Source organism: Alternaria hordeiaustralica (genome assembly GCF_023758085.1).
Source record: "Alternaria hordeiaustralica strain BMP 2776 chromosome Unknown scaffold_21, whole genome shotgun sequence".
Taxonomy (NCBI): domain Eukaryota; kingdom Fungi; phylum Ascomycota; class Dothideomycetes; order Pleosporales; family Pleosporaceae; genus Alternaria; species Alternaria hordeiaustralica.
Genome location: NW_026056793.1, coordinates 235,326 through 251,834, shown reverse-complemented (window position 1 = coordinate 251,834; position 16,509 = coordinate 235,326). Strand labels below are relative to the sequence as shown.

General features: G+C 53.0%; 4 protein-coding genes and 1 non-coding gene across 5 annotated transcripts; 2 read left to right on the top strand and 3 right to left on the bottom strand.

The window, feature by feature from the left end:
* Positions 1-2,736: 2,736 nt before the first annotated feature.
* On the top strand, positions 2,737-4,216 carry J4E84_008385 (uncharacterized protein; the record flags this gene model as incomplete). Its single annotated transcript, XM_049390960.1, has 2 exons — positions 2,737-2,963; positions 3,103-4,216. The coding sequence occupies 2 exons, from the start codon at positions 2,737-2,739 to the stop codon at positions 4,214-4,216; spliced, it is 1,341 nt and encodes a 446-aa protein (XP_049241302.1).
* A 2,924-nt stretch (positions 4,217-7,140) lies between these two features.
* J4E84_008384 (uncharacterized protein) lies at positions 7,141-7,779 on the bottom strand (the record flags this gene model as incomplete). The annotated part of the gene is made up of 1 exon (XM_049390959.1): positions 7,141-7,779. The coding sequence occupies one exon, from the start codon at positions 7,777-7,779 to the stop codon at positions 7,141-7,143; it is 639 nt and encodes a 212-aa protein (XP_049241301.1).
* A 1,378-nt stretch (positions 7,780-9,157) lies between these two features.
* J4E84_008383 (uncharacterized protein) lies at positions 9,158-10,777 on the bottom strand (the record flags this gene model as incomplete). The annotated part of the gene is made up of 1 exon (XM_049390958.1): positions 9,158-10,777. One exon carries the CDS (start codon positions 10,775-10,777, stop codon positions 9,158-9,160), a length of 1,620 nt encoding a protein of 539 aa, XP_049241300.1.
* A 480-nt stretch (positions 10,778-11,257) lies between these two features.
* Positions 11,258-11,356, bottom strand: J4E84_008382. The gene has a single exon. It is a non-coding gene; the product is annotated as a tRNA-Asp (tRNA).
* A 3,519-nt stretch (positions 11,357-14,875) lies between these two features.
* J4E84_008381 (uncharacterized protein) lies at positions 14,876-16,167 on the top strand (the record flags this gene model as incomplete). Its single annotated transcript, XM_049390957.1, has 2 exons — positions 14,876-15,721; positions 15,781-16,167. The coding sequence occupies 2 exons, from the start codon at positions 14,876-14,878 to the stop codon at positions 16,165-16,167; spliced, it is 1,233 nt and encodes a 410-aa protein (XP_049241299.1).
* Positions 16,168-16,509: the final 342 nt, after the last annotated feature.

Sequence of the window (16,509 nt, the reverse complement as noted above, 5' to 3'; positions counted from 1 at the left end):
CTACAATGCTGGGTAGTGGTAGTAGCACGGCAGACACCGTAGTGACATGTTACCGTCGCACAATAACCGTTCGAAGCAAAATCTCCGAAGTCTTGTCGTTCGTGCGCGCGTAGGCATCAAAAGGGTGATCTAAGTTCTCGCGCGATCTGCCTCCGATGAAACAGCCAGTTGGGAATAGACTCTGGCAAACGCCAAAGACCCTGATCGCCATTGTGATAGTGAGTCACTGACGGTGACTCAGTGGCAAGCCTCGTCGACGTTGCTTTTGTCAAGGCGCACGACAGAACATGATCTACGTCGCAGATCAAACACCCATCTACCAAGCCACCCACTGCGATGCTCCTGCGGTTCGATCCCAAACTGTCGAACTGCATAGCGCTGCCCACCTCGGTACGACTACGGAAGCCGACCAAGTATTGGTACAACGACAGATGCTCGCCGCAACGGGTGCATTCGGCTTGAAGCGGGTGCGTGAACGTGAAGTGGAAACGTGGGACGGCAGATCTGCGTTGACGCAATTACCCAGCGAAGAAGGTCGCACACGGGTATTGTCGTGCGGGCTGCATCTGGGGCAGCGTAGTCGGGCATTGTGATGAGAGAAATAGCAAGGGGCGTAGGTGCGCTGGCAAGGTTTCTGTGCCGCATGCAGTTTGCAGGCTGTACACGTTGTGTGCGGGCCGTGAAGCATGTCATTTGCCGAAGAAGGTACTGTCACTTCACTCGACCTGTTCACTGATCTACGCCACAAGAATAAAGCGTCGGCTTCATTCCCGAGCGTGAATCAAGTACCTCTGGACAGGGTGCCAAGAGCGTTTATGTGAGACTTGTCCCAACAGATGGCAGTAATTGCTCATTCCCAAGGGCAGGGTAATGGCACGCGTGCTAGAGTGCAGCATGGCTAGAGGTAATACGATCACTGCCCAAAATAGAGCCTTGGGCGATCCTTTGCTTGATTGGACGGAGTGCGACAGACAGCCCTATCCCGGTCGCTCGGTTGGATGCAGCAGGTGTTAAGCCCCACTGGTTCCATATTGGAGAAGCGATGGTGTGATTACCGGATGCGGATGGACTGCTGGAAATTATCCTGGAGGGGTGTCGAGTCGGTACCTGATCGACCTATCGACTGGGGATGTGGAAGAATTCAGAAAGACCGGCGGCTGAGCGGAGCGGACGGTAGCGAGAGGGAGGAAATGTCACTGATGAGATGAGCATGTGTAATGCACTTGGCGATATATCAAGGTCATGCCGTGATGGAGAACAAAGAAATGATTGGCATTTCACGGGAATGTGGTGGTCGGCGACGAAACGCGACGGACAGTGCTAGCCGAAGCATGGCTGGAGGATAGCGGCAGAATCGAGGGTCTAGATAGACACGGCATTGAGGCAGTTTCTGCGCAACGGTCGGAGAATACTTTGTAGGATGTGACTCCGGTGGTGGGTGTGGGAGCTGTGGCAACGGAGAGTGTATGTTTCAGAGTTGCGGCTCTGGTGAGTGGGCTCTTTGTGAGAGATGAGTCAGGAAGGAAGGAGCGACAGGCCGTGGTGAGGAAGGCGCAGACAGGCCTTGAGAGGAAGGCGCATTTGGAGCCAGGAGAGGCCAGGATTGGAGGACATGTGACAGGCAAGGAGCGCTCAATCCCAGGACCGGGCGAACGTTGCCGGCCACGTGTGAGAGATGCCGACGCCAGACCCTGGTTGTGGGTGAATGACTAAGGGCAGCCCCGACACGGCGAGGGGGCGAGATTGTGAGAAACAAACATCGGCTAGCGCTATTGGAGAGTTGGCCTCGCTGAAACGCGAGGCCATGAACGATGTTCCTGGCCAATTAATCCTTTTCCGGTCCGTGTCGATGGCAGCTGCTTTGAGCGTGGTCAAACCGCTGATGCGCCGGCGTGAAACAAGTCGAAGGCTCGTCTAGGGCCGGTCGGCAGGCATGCGCTGGCGGGGGTGCGATTGGCTGGGGGCGCCATGCAGCGCGTTACAGGCCCATTGCCAATATTTGGTGTTGGCCAGTCGTGCTGAGGACGAGTTACGGGCAGCTGGGACGGCGCGGTGGAGTAGTCAGCCTCGACAACTGCGCATGATAGTGTGAACGAGGTGGATAGTGTGAATGGACAACAATATCGTCGCGGAAACGACGGTCGCAGGTTAGCAGCGCAGATTTTAACAGTGGGCGCCATGGATGGCAGGCCGCGGATGCGAAACAGTGGGTTGGTGGGTGGCGTGTGTCTGGTGCAGCGAGCTCCCGCAGACGACGCGACCATCTGCTCGCCCTAGGCGTCCCCAACTGCTGCAGCGCATGGAGGGCCTGGCATCGAGGCTCGCGATAGGGCGGCCCACGCCAACCGCCCCCCGGCTGGCGTCTGGAGGCACGTCGTCTACTGCATGCCAGCCGCTGTACCCAAGGCTCCCTGTGCAAACACACGTCTGTGCGGGCCATTTTTATCCCCTCCACACCCGCGCCCCAAAAGAGCGCGCTGTGCTGTTGCTTCTCTCCGCCGACTGCGCGCGCTGCTCCTACGTCGAATTATTTTACCCTCTCCGCCCCAGTGCATAACGCGCGCCCGCCCATCCCCCGGCTGCGCCCGCTTAGTGTTGCACCAGCCTCTAACCCGCCCAGGCTGCCCGCAGCCCTCGACGCTTCGTGTAGCGGACTTCCTACAAGACCCTGCCACCTCACCCTCCTACAATCTATCTGCCCCTCCCACCGCAACCCACGGACGCCCACACGCGACCATGACCACCGTTGTCGCCAATCCCCCGGCCCCTGCCCAGCATGCGGCACCGGCGCCCGCTGACGGCGTCGGCTCCTCGAGGACATATGCTCCCATCGCGCCCTCGACTCTCTCTCCCCACCAAGTGACGCCCAAGTCTCGCTCTGTACTGCCACCTCAGGATGCTTCACCTACCTCCTCCAGTCCAGGTGCACACCACAGAGCCGAGACCAAGCCCTCACCTTTTTCGTACGTCGTTTAGTCTTTCCTCAAGATCTTCTTCTTCATCATGCCGTCCTCCTTCGGCCTCCTCTCCCACCTCCACCTCCATGTCCCCTCCCCACAGAGACATCATGTCCCTCATGTCTAACCGTCCCTCCTCTCGCAGGTCTCGCGGCCCAGCCCCCAAGATCGTCGTCAAGAAGGAGCCCACGTCGCCAGACATGCCTGCCACCACCCGGCACCGCCCCCAGCGCCTCAACCTAGCCAACCACAACATCGTGCACTCCTCGGGTGCCCTCACGGCACGCCCCTCGGGCCAGGGCAGCGCCAACCTGCACGATGTCGGCATGGCCTGCCTCTCACCCGGCTTCCACACCCAGGACCCCGGCATGCGCGAGCAGCTGCAAAGGAGCTTGGATGTAAGAGAGCGTCAAAGGCAGATCATCGAAGCGCGCCAGAAGGGCGGCAAGGGCGGACCACCGCAGATGGAAGACACAAGGAACACCGAGATTGGTGCCTTTGGACGAACAATCAAGACTCCTTCCACCTCCCGCAGGAAGGGCCCACCACCGGGTCTCTCCATCGCGCCTCCCTCGCATGAGACTTTCTCAAGCGACCGTGTGATCCAATCGGCGCCGATAAACCAAACCTTCACGGGTCTTCGCGGCAACGCACCTCCCTCGCGACAGCTGGCCAATGGCCCGTCCAACCTGTCGCAATCATCACACATCCACCACGTCCCCGCACAGCAGACCAGCAACCGGTTACCGCCCATCTCAGACGTCTTTCCAGAGCCCCTCGGAACAGCGCGCAACCCCTACCACCATGGCAGCCCCGGACACTCATCCCATTCCAACGTGCAGCCCCCAATGCCCTCACCGAGCTTCCCGCCCCCACAATTTACACAGCCGCCCCCAACCTCAAGGCCCCGCGAGTACAAGTCCGCAGAGGAGGCTGTTCAGCAACTATCCGGGGGCCGCGAAGATCTCCTGCCCCGTCTAGTCCACTATGGCGGGCACCAGCCCCCAACACCCCCGTCACCAATGCCCAAGAACGGACAATCAGCCTACCCATCGCGGCCTGATCTGCACCGCAGTGGCAGCTCACGGAGACGCGGCCGCGACGAATACGAACAAGACAACGGTACCCCGCCGCTGGGTCGCCAACAACCTCGTCTCGGCCCCTTCGGAGCCGGACGGGACTCACCAGAAACTCAACTCAAGAAGAAGGAAGAATTCATTGGACTGTGCGCAAGAGCTTGGGATCTATTTCACTCATGATGATACCCGGCCTCGGCTTTGATCTCGATAATTACTATTTCAGCGACAAACTTGCAACTTATTCTCATCTTTACGGCGCAACATCACTCTCGCTTTACCACTATTATTCTTCAGCCATGCAGGTTCGCTTTCAACACTGCAACTTATTACCCCTTCGTATTCGCAATGTTTGATTTCAATACGTCTTTGTAAAAAGCGCCAGCGGTCTAATTCCAGACCCGCGGGGTTATACCCAGACACACGCACGCACCGCCATTTCCATATGTTGTTTCCTTTTACCATCTTCTCAAACCTTGAGTTCGAGTCTATTCTGGAGAGATTATGTTCATATGAGTTCAAGGATGATGGGCATTTTCGGCAAAGCAACTGTTTTGCTATACGTGGCTGAGGCCGTCTTGAAACACACCATGTCTCATGACCATTCTCACTTTTCTTCCTTTCCTTTTTTTGTTCTCTCTTTCTACTTCGCCACTGAAACCGAGACTCCTTTTTGAGGCGGTGGATCTTTTTTTTTGGTTCTTGTTTTGGCATATCCCGAATGTGGAGGAAATACCTTTTTCGATTTGTTGAGGGTTGTGTGTTAATTCTGTTAAGCACGCGCAAATGTCTAGTGGATCGGCGACAGAGAGGCAGGACAACAGTTGAATCGGAGTAGCGCTCACGCACAGTGACGCACTTTACCCTAGCTGCCACAATAAGAACGTTCAATTTTTGCAACGACGATCTTCAACTATGATGGTTTCGGTGTCGTGACTACGTGGTTTGCATGCGTTGATTGGTGACACGCGACAATACGTTAGTTTGACCGACTAGACTACGAAAGACTATTGGACGACAACACATCGTATTTTTCTAGTCTTGCAAGTCGGTGTGCTTCATACATGTACCTCAGACAACGAATGCGCAGAAAAGACACCGAGACAGTCTAGCCCCCGGTATACCTAGGTACCAAGACCACCGGATTCAACCTCACACCGCACACGTGAGACTACACGTATGTATGCAATGCTAATCATGCTAATCATCCCCCCTGTTCTCCACCCAACACACACACGCGACAATAGCAATGACGCGCATCACACTTCTCAACATGCTAGGAGGTGGGAGGAGGAATTGCGATATTCACCTCTCCTGTCCATCATTTCGTCATCGTAGACTTTGTCTCCTCCGCGGATGTTGTTGATCTCTCTCTGTCCCCGCTGTTTTCTGTATCAAACATGCCTGTACGAGCGCGAAAATCGTAGATCTACTTGAGATCGGAATATGCAGCCCTACGCCGGGTCTATGTAACAGATTGATGAGCATACAGCGGGTTGGCAGTTGTCACGAGACTACCATGACCGACCGCGTTTGGCGGGCAAATCGCATCCGTGGGATAGACAGGTGGGACAGGGTAGGAGACGGAGGGACTTCGGTGGGTTGGCAGGTGTGATGGATGTGATGGATGTGAAGTTGGTGATCTTGAAAGTCTTGAGCGATGAGAGGGATTCGGGATGTGGAGGTTTTCAGCCATGGACAGAATATCCATCTCGTGCGACAACGACGCATTGTGGTGATGATCTTGAAAGCAATAGTCCAGTTTCCCACCCGTCCTTGACAACATCTCGGGCAAAAACCCACGCACGACAACCATCCATTATCGTATCGCAAAATTCTATCATCACCACTAGGATACCTTTCCCCTCTCCTCTCCTCTCCTCTCCTCTCCTCTCCCTCCATCACCGCATCATCATCCATTGACATCCAAGTACCAAGCTTACCAACCCACCAATTTATCCCAGCACCCAGCACCCATCACTCGATTCCCCACTTATCCCATCACTCGCTACAGCCTGTCGCCTTACCCTAGCTAGTTTCGAAACAAACGTCGTTAGCCCGTGAGTCAGTTTTCCATTGATCAATTTGACGCAGGGACCCTCATGGGTCTGTTCTTTCTGCTAGTGCGTGTGTGTGCTGGTCAGGGATAACATGAAACAGCCGCTGGTTAGCTTCGGAGGTGGGCGTAAAGCGGAACGGGCTCTATGCTAAGGAAATGGATGAGTGATTATGAAGGTATTGCATGGGATGAATGGGGTGGGATGGGAGATGAGAAGGGTGATGTGCATTTGGGTGGGTGACATGCTATGGGAGATGGAGAGGGGAGGTGGGAAATATAGTTGAATTGGAGATACCCGTGTGTGTGGTTAGGTAGCCAGAGGAGAAACAACAGCCGTAACAGACCAACACGGTAGTAAACGTCTATCCCGCCATCTAGCGCGTGATGCGCGATGGAAAACGTCACCGTCACGTATGTTGGCTGGGTGAAAAGGCGCGTCAAGGTTCGAGCGCCACGAACGGAGGGATACGTCGTATTGTCAAAACTACATCGGGCCTCGTGATCACGATGCTCAATTTCTAACAAGGACAATGCGGCTCATCAGCTCAGACCAGGATATCCCCATGTTCGCACATCTTCTCGAATCTCGTTGACACCACGCATCTCAGCAGCGGTTTCCCAGTCCCTCAACTCGGACACGGTCGGTACTAAAATGTCAGATCTGACGATTACATATCCGCATGGGCATGGGCATTGCGCGCTTGGTGCCTCTTCTCTCTTCTCACCGCCCTGCGCAAATCAATTATTGTTCCATAGCTTTTCTCGCCAAAGTTACGTGTTGAGAAATCTTTTGAGTTGGACAAGCTGTGCAGGGACTTCTGTGCGCGCGACGCGTTTTGTTGGTCTTGTTGATGGGCTATTGAATTTTGAATCGGCAGCAGGGTTCGGCGCCCGATGTAGGTCCTTTGGCACGCGGAAGTTTCCTGGGGTGGGCGTGCGTTTTTCGCTTTCTCGCTTGGTCGGTTGATTTGCCGGAGGCACGGGCGCGGCGAGATGTGGGATGGAGGAGGATGTGGAAGAACGCGCTTCTGGAAGGAGGGTGATGACTTTAGGTGCTGTTGTGTCGTGCTTGCAGTATGGTCGCAACATCCGGATGACTGTAACGTTTCGCGCGTTCGATCATCTGCTCATTGATCTCGGCCCCAACGTCGACCAGAAATCGAACCATTGATACCAGCGATGCATCGGCAGCCGCCCACAAGGCATGTTCATTGACGATAGCTCCACGTTCGACCAGGTATCGGCACAGTGCCTCGTTCTCCGTAAGCATGGCGTGCGCCATCAGCCTGTCTTCTGTCCACCTCCAGTGCTCCTTGCGACCACTCGATGGGAGCCGCGGTGTGACACGCATACCGTTCTCTACCAACATGCGCACTATATCCAGACGCCCTCGTTTTACAGCTACTTCCAAAGTATCGTTGTCAAGGACCCTGGCATCCGCACCACGATTTAGAAGCAGGCGAAGGATTTCCTCGTTGCCACCTTTGATGGCTTGTTCAAGCAGACTGTCAGAACCAGTGTAGGAGGCTTCAGCTCCTCGTCTTTTGACATGCGCCTTCTGTTTAAGTAAAGCTCCTTGCTCGAGAAGTCGTTCTGCCACATCGACTCTTTGCGGGCTCTTCCGTGCGACGAGGCACAAGAGTGTGTCGTGTCCAGGATGGACGGCTTCGATACTATGGGTTTTCATCGGACGAGAGGCTATCAGGCCAAGGAGCTGAGTGACGAAATCGGCCGATGGACTTTTGAAGACACCGGACACCAGTGTATGCTGATTCAAACTGTGAGTGCGATATGGCCCCTTTCCGGGCAAGTCCCAACGCGGCTCCATGATGAACCTCACTACGTCCAAATGGCCCCCTCTCAATGCAGCCTCAATGACTTCATGTCGATGATATCTTGACTCTTGTTGGAAACTCGGATGCAGGAAAACCTTTTCGAGTAACGCCGTGTTCCCGTTCTCAGCGGCAACAGAGGCAAGGTCCCGTTGACAGTCTATTGTTACTAGTCCATTCTTGCGCGTCCCGCACGGATTCGACCAGGGAGTGAGACAGTGCGATATAATCTCGTCCAAGATAGGGTCATTGAGCAGAGAATTTACTCCCTCTGGACAGTCGTTGAGTATGGCCATCTCCAGAAGGCATGCTTGATCGTACATTCGACACTGAATTGGATCTTTAGAACGTGCTCTCGACAATATGCGCACTGGATTGCAACAGAAGACATGGATATATTGTCGCAAGACCGTGTGCAGTGTTTTCTCGTTAGTTTCCTGGGGATGGCTAATCCGGCGAAGACGCTCGGCGGCGCGATATATGCGTTCGCATATATCCACATGGGCCCATTTCTTCCCTATGATCTTGTTGGTGAGGGATGTCTGCCAAAAGGCGACAAACTCGGGCGAGTGGGAGAAGCCAAAGCAATATCCATGTACGTCGTCCAGTAGCTCGGATTCTTGGAGCGCATCTTTTACTTGTTGAGAGAACTCCTCTGCCGAAGAATTAGCAGGCGGCATTACAGCTGCGCGTTAACTGCTGTTGCATACTGTTCACCAGCCTCAATCGTAACCCTCGCTTGAGACCTCGGACGTCGACGGCGTGTATCAGAACTGTGCGCAGTATCTCTGCTGGTAGTGCAAGGAGGTTTGCCATAATGCGAGTGACGGGGTGGTGGGGGAATATGGACAGGCAGGCGGGATGTTCATCTGGGGATTGCGCAGTTGTACTTGCCTTTATGCATTACGCTAGACCAGTTTCACTCCAGGCATCAGGCAACAGGCAACGCCACCTGCAGCCACAGATCAGAAGAGGTACTACACGGGCGAATTAAATACACTTACGCGCAATGTTTCTGACAGCTATCGTGATGCATTCGAGCGCATTTGACATTGCGAAGGTATTTGACTTGGATCGTCTCTCGCGAATACTGTACACTGCATGCGTATGCGCAAGCTCGTCGCTGCATCGCCTCATACCCTGAAAACCCTGAACAGATCTGCAGCTAACATTGAGATGCAAACATGCAAAGTAGTCGAACCAAGGCCAATGTAGGCTCCAGGATGATCGAACTCATCCCTCGTTAAGTATAGTAGCCTCCGGCATCTCTGCCTTCCAGTCCCTCACCGCCCTTGCGATTGACACCTCCGTACCTCGATTGCTCTTCATCTGCTCACAGGTGTAAAAGTAGTTGGGCCAGATATGGCCATTCTTGTCCGCCGAGATAGCTTTTGTCAGCGACTCCATGGGGGAGAACGCGAGAAGCCTCAGGTTCGATGCCCGATCGCCCACGTAGCGTACGATACTGTCCGCTCGAGCCTGGAACGCGTAGCGTTGCTCTCCGCTCTCGAGTGATCGGCGGAAGAAGCGCATGAACTCTCCTTGGCGGTGGTAAGCTTTGCGACAATTGGGCGGGTTGGTCAAGCGTAGTAGTCGTAGGCTTTTCATGCTGGCGATAGCACTCAAAGCCCTCTCGAACTCGGTTGATGCTGGAAGTACGGATATTTTTGGGCCGAGGAAGTCGCCCTCTGGACTATCTGGATCGATCTCGTACAGGTTGAGGCATAGTTGCTCTAGGCTTGGACATGCGATAGCGACCTTCCGCAGGTCTTCCACGCTCATACATCTGTTGGCATCTTGTCGGTGGATACCTCCGTTGACGATGAGTAGGTCCGTGAGCGTCTCCCCGTGGTTGATGATGCCATCGACATCGATCTTGACGCAATTGCCGCACTCGAAGTGTAACTGGCGTAGTCCGTGGAAAGAGCATAATAACAACTGTAGCTGTGAGAGGATGTAATCTGACGCGTCCTCATTCACCAGGAGAAGTCGCAGCTTCCTCAGAGAGGGTTCTCGCTTCTGGAATTCAGAGCACATAGCTTCCAGCAACTCAGCGACGCGTCCGGTATGAACAAGGACGAGCTCGGTGAGGGCAATAATGTCTATCCGCTGGAACATGGTGCTAAAAGTCGCAGGGAGCATAAGAGCACTGATGCGAAGGCTGCTTAATTGAAAGCTGACCATGTCCGACTGCGTCGTGTCTGATCCACCTTGCGAGACTGCAGAAGTTGTATCGACCCCGAAATGACCTTCTTGCAAGCTGATTGACGTCGACGTGACAGATTTGCTCTGCGTCATATAGATATGCGTCAGCTTAGGACATCGCACCCATAGCTTCCGAAACTCTCGTGGGGTGAGAGTATTTATAGAGACTTCCATCCGGGTGAGGCCTGATAAGGATGAACCAGTCCACGGCGATTGTAGTATCTGCGACATCGAGGTACCAGGGACGAGAAAATGTTCGAGTTTCGGGTGTATCTGGAGTAGGAGCTCGAGCGTACTGATAGGCACGCCGCTTCCGCTTTTGAAGCCACATAGTTGACCGCGAGGGATGGCGGCCAACAATGGTGGCAACTGGTCCGCTTCTTTGAACGCGTTCGGTCTGTCCAGAAGGTTGATTTTGCGGACGTGCTTAACGATGTTCGAGGCGGGAGACGCTAGACCTAGCACATTTCGCGAGCCAGTCTTGGCCAGGAGGTCGGTAGTAAAGATCTCCCACATGATTGGCATCACTACGACCGCCCAGTCTCTGCTGAGCAGTGACATGGTCTTTCGGTCCTGGAGCGCGGGTAGGTATCGCACCACTGCGCACTTCAGCTCCGCGGGCAGTCGGCCAATATGATCTGTCGCCATGTCGGCAGAGTTTGCAGACTACAATAGGGTGGAACAAGCAAATCTGAAAATCTGGCGTCGATGTAGGCTCCAGGGTGTTCGCGTTATGCTTTGATTAATGTGTCGGTGGGCGCCGATGATCTGGGTGGACCGCGAGGTGTCCGCGATGTTTTGGGCTATCGAAAGTATGCAACCATGAGGGCGAGGGCGAGGGCGGTTGAGCGACCAAGTGTAATGCCAAGGCTCGGTAATGCGATATCACCGTGAGAGCGGTGTTGTGACTTTCACTATCCCAAGGTGGAAGGGCTTGACGCGCAGGAGCGCGCTCCAGGCGTAAGCACGGTGCCGGGGGAGTAGCTGCCCAGCCATTGTCTTGTAGGTGTCCATCACACGTAGTTTTGCAAAAAAAGAAATGGCTGCTGCCCGTAGCTGTGTCTTCCCCACGAGCTCAGGGTTAAAGAGAATGGACAGGAAAAAAAGGCAAAAAGAAAGTCGTAAAATCTCTCCAACTGGGAATTGAACCCAGGTCTCCCGCGTAATTGTCAAGAGCCAGAAGGCCGAGATGACAAGCGGAAATACTGACCACTATACTATTGAAGATTGTTGTTTCGATGAGAGAACATGCTTTTAAGCCGGAAATATGACCGTCATGCGACGCGAGCGAGGTAGCACGCCTCCACTTTGACAGCGCAGTTGGAAGGTGGTGGCTAGAAAGATTGCGATGAGAATTTTTGGACTGTGGGGTCGAGATTGTGGCGGAACAGATTACTGGTGGGGCTATCCAACTCTTCCTAGAATCGCAGGAGCGATTGCTCACATCCAATGCAAGGATGTGTCGATTCAAGTGCTTACTTATTGGCGAAGGGTGTGCAGCACATCGTGAGTAGTATCTTGAAAGAGGTCGACACTGTAGCCTGATCTCATCATGAACGTTTCATGCTTGATGGGGAGGACAATAGACTACACGATCTGTTATGAGCGGACCATGCGTCCAAACTGGCAGATCTCGTCGCAAATTCGAAAGAATGAGCTGTGATTTGCACGACCATGGCTATTATCGGTACGGGATGATGCGCGAACGTCTACAGACTTATTCAGCATGAGCTTAGAAGGTCTGGAGATTCCCACATCATGGACTGATCGTGCCCTGTGATACCTACTCAGGATCTTGGTATATCGAAAAGTGTTCGTTTTGTCTTACAGTGAAGAGACCAGAAGAATCGAAGTACTTGTAAGCAGCGCTCACGAAGAACCTTTGGTGGGAGAAGTGAGGTTGCGAAATGACGATCTTCCCGTCTTATGTAATCTGGCACTTAACTAGCATCCTGGGCTGCTCGCGCGCCCAGCGATCTCTCACATCTAGCCACACCCTTGCTCAACCTACCTGGGTACTTCACACCTACACGCATCCTACACGCGCGTTACTGCGCATCATGGTGTGCACGCTTCATGGACAACATGCACCATTTTGTACGCGCAACACAACCACCAGGATCCTTATCGCGCATCACGACACCGGTCGTCTTAACCCTGGAACGGACTGAGTACCCACGCGCAGAACGCCTTACTGAAGACATGCATTGTACGGAAGGTCAGCGAAGACTTTTAGCAACATAGCTTGCGGACGGCGTATACTTACAGCTTGCATTGGTGAACGTTAATGTCGCATCGCAGTACAACCTCGGAAGCCTCGGCCCCTCTACTCGTCCTTCGCAGTCCAATGACCCCCAACCACGTAGATCACTCGCGCCTCACGATCCGCAATACATACAAGGAGAAATAGAGGAGCAAGCACAAGGCCTTCAGAGCACGGCCTGGTGTTGCATCGGTGGCTTGCCTGATGCTCCAGACATCCAATGCGCTCGGTCATGAAACGTGGACATCGTACTGAGAACATATGCAAGTATGTCAAGGGAACATACACGGCCCAGAACGCATGAGAAACATGTTATCCGGCCTGCGGTCCTCGTGACCATACGTTTCAAGGTTTGTCCGCTTGCTGCGATGACGCCAAACCCCCCGTGAGCTGTATAAAGCGGTTGCGATTACCCCGCAATAGTAGCCTGTTCTTGCATCTCTCAGTCGACGCAGAACTTCCGCTGGAATATCAGATGGCGAAGAGCAAAGGGAAAAGAGGCAAAAGAGCGAATCCAAAAGCTCGAGCTCGCGCGACAAGCCCGGATATCATGTCGGAGTTCTTCGAACTTCCGGCAGAACTTCGCAACATGATCTATGACGAACTTTGGAAGATGAACAACCGCATCGCAGCCTATCATACGCATAGTCAGACTGGTATCCTCGCTTATTACGATGGAGCGGTATTGGACGAAAGCGACTTGACAACTCGGGAGGCTTGGGACGCAGCTAGATACGAAGAACCTCCGTGGCGTCCAGGTCAACACGCCTGTTTACCTATCTGGCTGTTGACGAGTAAAGGATTTCTAGACGAAGCTATTGATGTATTCCGGAAACAGGCGCATTGGAACCTCTGGCCGATAGAATCTATCGACGTTCGCAACCATCGACTAGATGCACCAGACACGATGATTATGAGCCCCAAATTCGCCAACTGCATGTCATTCGCTCGCCTGCCGTTCGATCGTCCAGTCCATACGTTCTCGATCATTCACCGATATGATGGCACAATACATCTTACATTCGCAAGAAATGAGGATGAGTGGCTTCGATTGCTGGTTAATCACGTAGGAAATGCACCGCAAGCCCACTCGCTCAAAGTCGCTCTTGCGATTCCCAGTATCGGCTTTAGACGCGACGACATGCAGTACCGCGGGGTGAAATTTCGTGTCAAAGTGCATTTCCCCTACAGTCAATTCATCCGGGTGTGCACTGACCTCCAGACGCTCGAAATTGAGCTCTTCCATCTTGATGACTTTGCTGGCGAGATACTGGATATTGAACTTCTCGACCAAGTTCGTGCGCAAGTCAAAGCGCTCCTAGGAAATGACTTTACCGAAGTTGTGACGGCGACGGCGACTACGGCGCACGGAGGATACTTTGACGACCGACAGCTGTTTGACCATTTCCTGGTTTACAGCAAGACTTGAGTGAAGAGCATGCGGAAAGACCTTTGAACGAATCAGGAAATCGTCATTCCATCAACAGATTCATTGCATCTGCGATGCGCGCGTTTCTTCTGCAGTTGGGACCCGTACTTTCGATGGAAGATTGTGATGTGAGCGCCTAGTGCCAGCGCGTTAAGTGTTGACACAGCTCCCAGTCGATATTTCCTTTCACCATTCGATTCAACACTGGGCAACGTCTATAACTATTGATGCTGATCACAAAGTACAGCGATTAGAGAGATGACAGTATTGATAACGTCACTTCTGGAATCTCGAAGTACAGTCTTCAACGCCGCGTAGTGTCCTGGCCAACGCCTTGGACAGAGGGCCCTCCAGGCGCCCTCCTGCAGAGCGGCTTTCGTTGTCCGTCAAGACTCGTTGCTTTCACCGGAGCGAGAAGTCAATGCGTTCAACAGCAGACCTGTGCACGCCCGTTGCCTGGTAAAAGCGGACCTGTATATACAGCAGTAGCGTTGCTCGTTTCTCTGAGTTCTTTACCTTCAGAGCACTGATCTTATCTCTACTCACATAACTGGGCTACTTTCAACCATACATTTCCTTGCGAATCGCGCAACCGACAAGCGTATCAAGCTCCTACGATGACGGCGCCTGCCATGCTCGACCATACGACGGTCCTGCCGACTGAGCTTAGACATATGATTTGCGAACTTGTAAGCAGCTATAAACTCTTCCTATCTTTGTGCGATGTGACGTGCAGTTGCTAATGGAACTATAGCTCCCAGTCGATGATCAAGTACATGCTCGTCTGGTCAACAAAGCATGGAGTTCTGTAGCTGGCACGGTACTTTGGAACACATTCACTACCAATCTCTGGGAGGGCAGCACGATCGATGCGCTACTTCGTTCGGATGATATCTTAGACATGATCAAGGACCTGGATATTCACGGACACAATTATGAGGAAGGTCATTTCCCCACCACTGCGGATATCTCAATTCGTTTTCTTGAGCTTCTGTGCGCGCTACCTCGAAACAGCCTTCGAGCGTTCACGACCACGCTAAATTTTGACGAACGTATGGTTGGTCTTATACTCAAAACTCAATCCCAGCTATCGAAACTTTCGTTTCCTTCAACGACTTTGCACGACAAGCTACTCAAAGGAAATCTAGACAAGCTGGAAGATTTGACACTTCTACCACAAGAAGCAGATCGCCATGCCGATGCCAAATGTTTGGCTTTCACTCCCGTTCTCCGAAGACTCGCAATCAAACCCAAGGCTCAAGATGCACATAACGGAAGACCCTACTCGTGGAGTATGCCAAAACTGGAAGTGCTCTTGGATCTACGCAATCTCGAGATCCACTCTGCTTTCATCGAAAAGCAAGAAGATTGCTTCGGCGGTATGACCAACCTGAGTAGCCTACAAAGTCTGCTTCTGAGTAACTGTTCGGATATGCCGCGCACCGTACAGTGCCTCGCCGATGAGTTTCTCAAATGCGACAAGCCCGCACTCAACTCAGTCATCTTCCGACAATTGAGCGTCCTGGGAAGAGAGAAGCCATTTAACACCGAGATCGAATACTTTCTTGAAGCCGTTCCGACACTCGAGACTCTCTGCATCACCACAATCAAGGCCATGCGCCCGTCTATTGCTAGCATCTGCCGTCATGGAGAATCTCTGCGCTACCTGCACATTGATCACTTCCCCAATCTTCACGACTACAGAGGTCTCTATACGGGAAACGTCGAACGTTATACGCCTGAAGAGCTTGAGAGGCTCGTGGCAAGTTGTCCGCACATTGAAGCGCTCAGTCTTAATCTTGTTGATTGGGACCTTGTAGACTATACTGCATATGACACTTTCAATGTGCACGATACTGGACGAGGTTTACAGGAGGATGTGAAAGTTTCCGATCTTTTAGTAGGTGCTCCACGATGACGCCAACATTGGCCGTGAATGACACACTGACTTCATCATAGCTACCTCTCACCCGGCTACGCAACCTCCGCAACCTCCGTATCACCCATCCTTTGTTTCAAGTACAAAATGAGGACGAGGAGGAGATATATGACTACAACATCCACAAACATCATCTCCGCTATCAACAAGTAGCCAATGTCATCATGGAGTTTTTTGCGGACCACAAATCGTCCATCGAGATTCTTGCCTTTGGTCCGGGCTACTGGCCAGAAGATACATACTCGTCGGCAGGCTTCATGGACATGAATGGGCATTCATTTCCCGATTTCTCCTACCGTCGCGGAATACTGACAGTAGCAATGCGCGGAGGAAAGCAGGTTTCGCGTGCTCTTGCTGTTCCCATGCTAGGACAAGGCCAACATGAGGATATGCTTTTCTGGAAGTAAGCGACTGGAGACAAAGGTGGCCGGAGGATATTCGCGGTGTGTTATGGTGACAGAGTCATGAGATGGAAGACAATGCGTCCTTTGGTCTAATGTGGTCGATACATATCAGGAAGCACGAGTCTCTTTGTCGCGCCCCTAGTGTTCGGGAGAGTTATGGGCGCATCATGTCAGCTTCTAGAGTGTAGCGGATACCGCATGTTACTGTACAGCTAGGAGAATAGTACCAAAACGTTTCAATATCATAATCTCCATGTTCGTGTCCATTCCCCAACTCCTGCGAAATGCGCGAAATATTGTGATGAGTTTTGGGCGCACAGCTCGCAATGACATCACGCGTCGGGC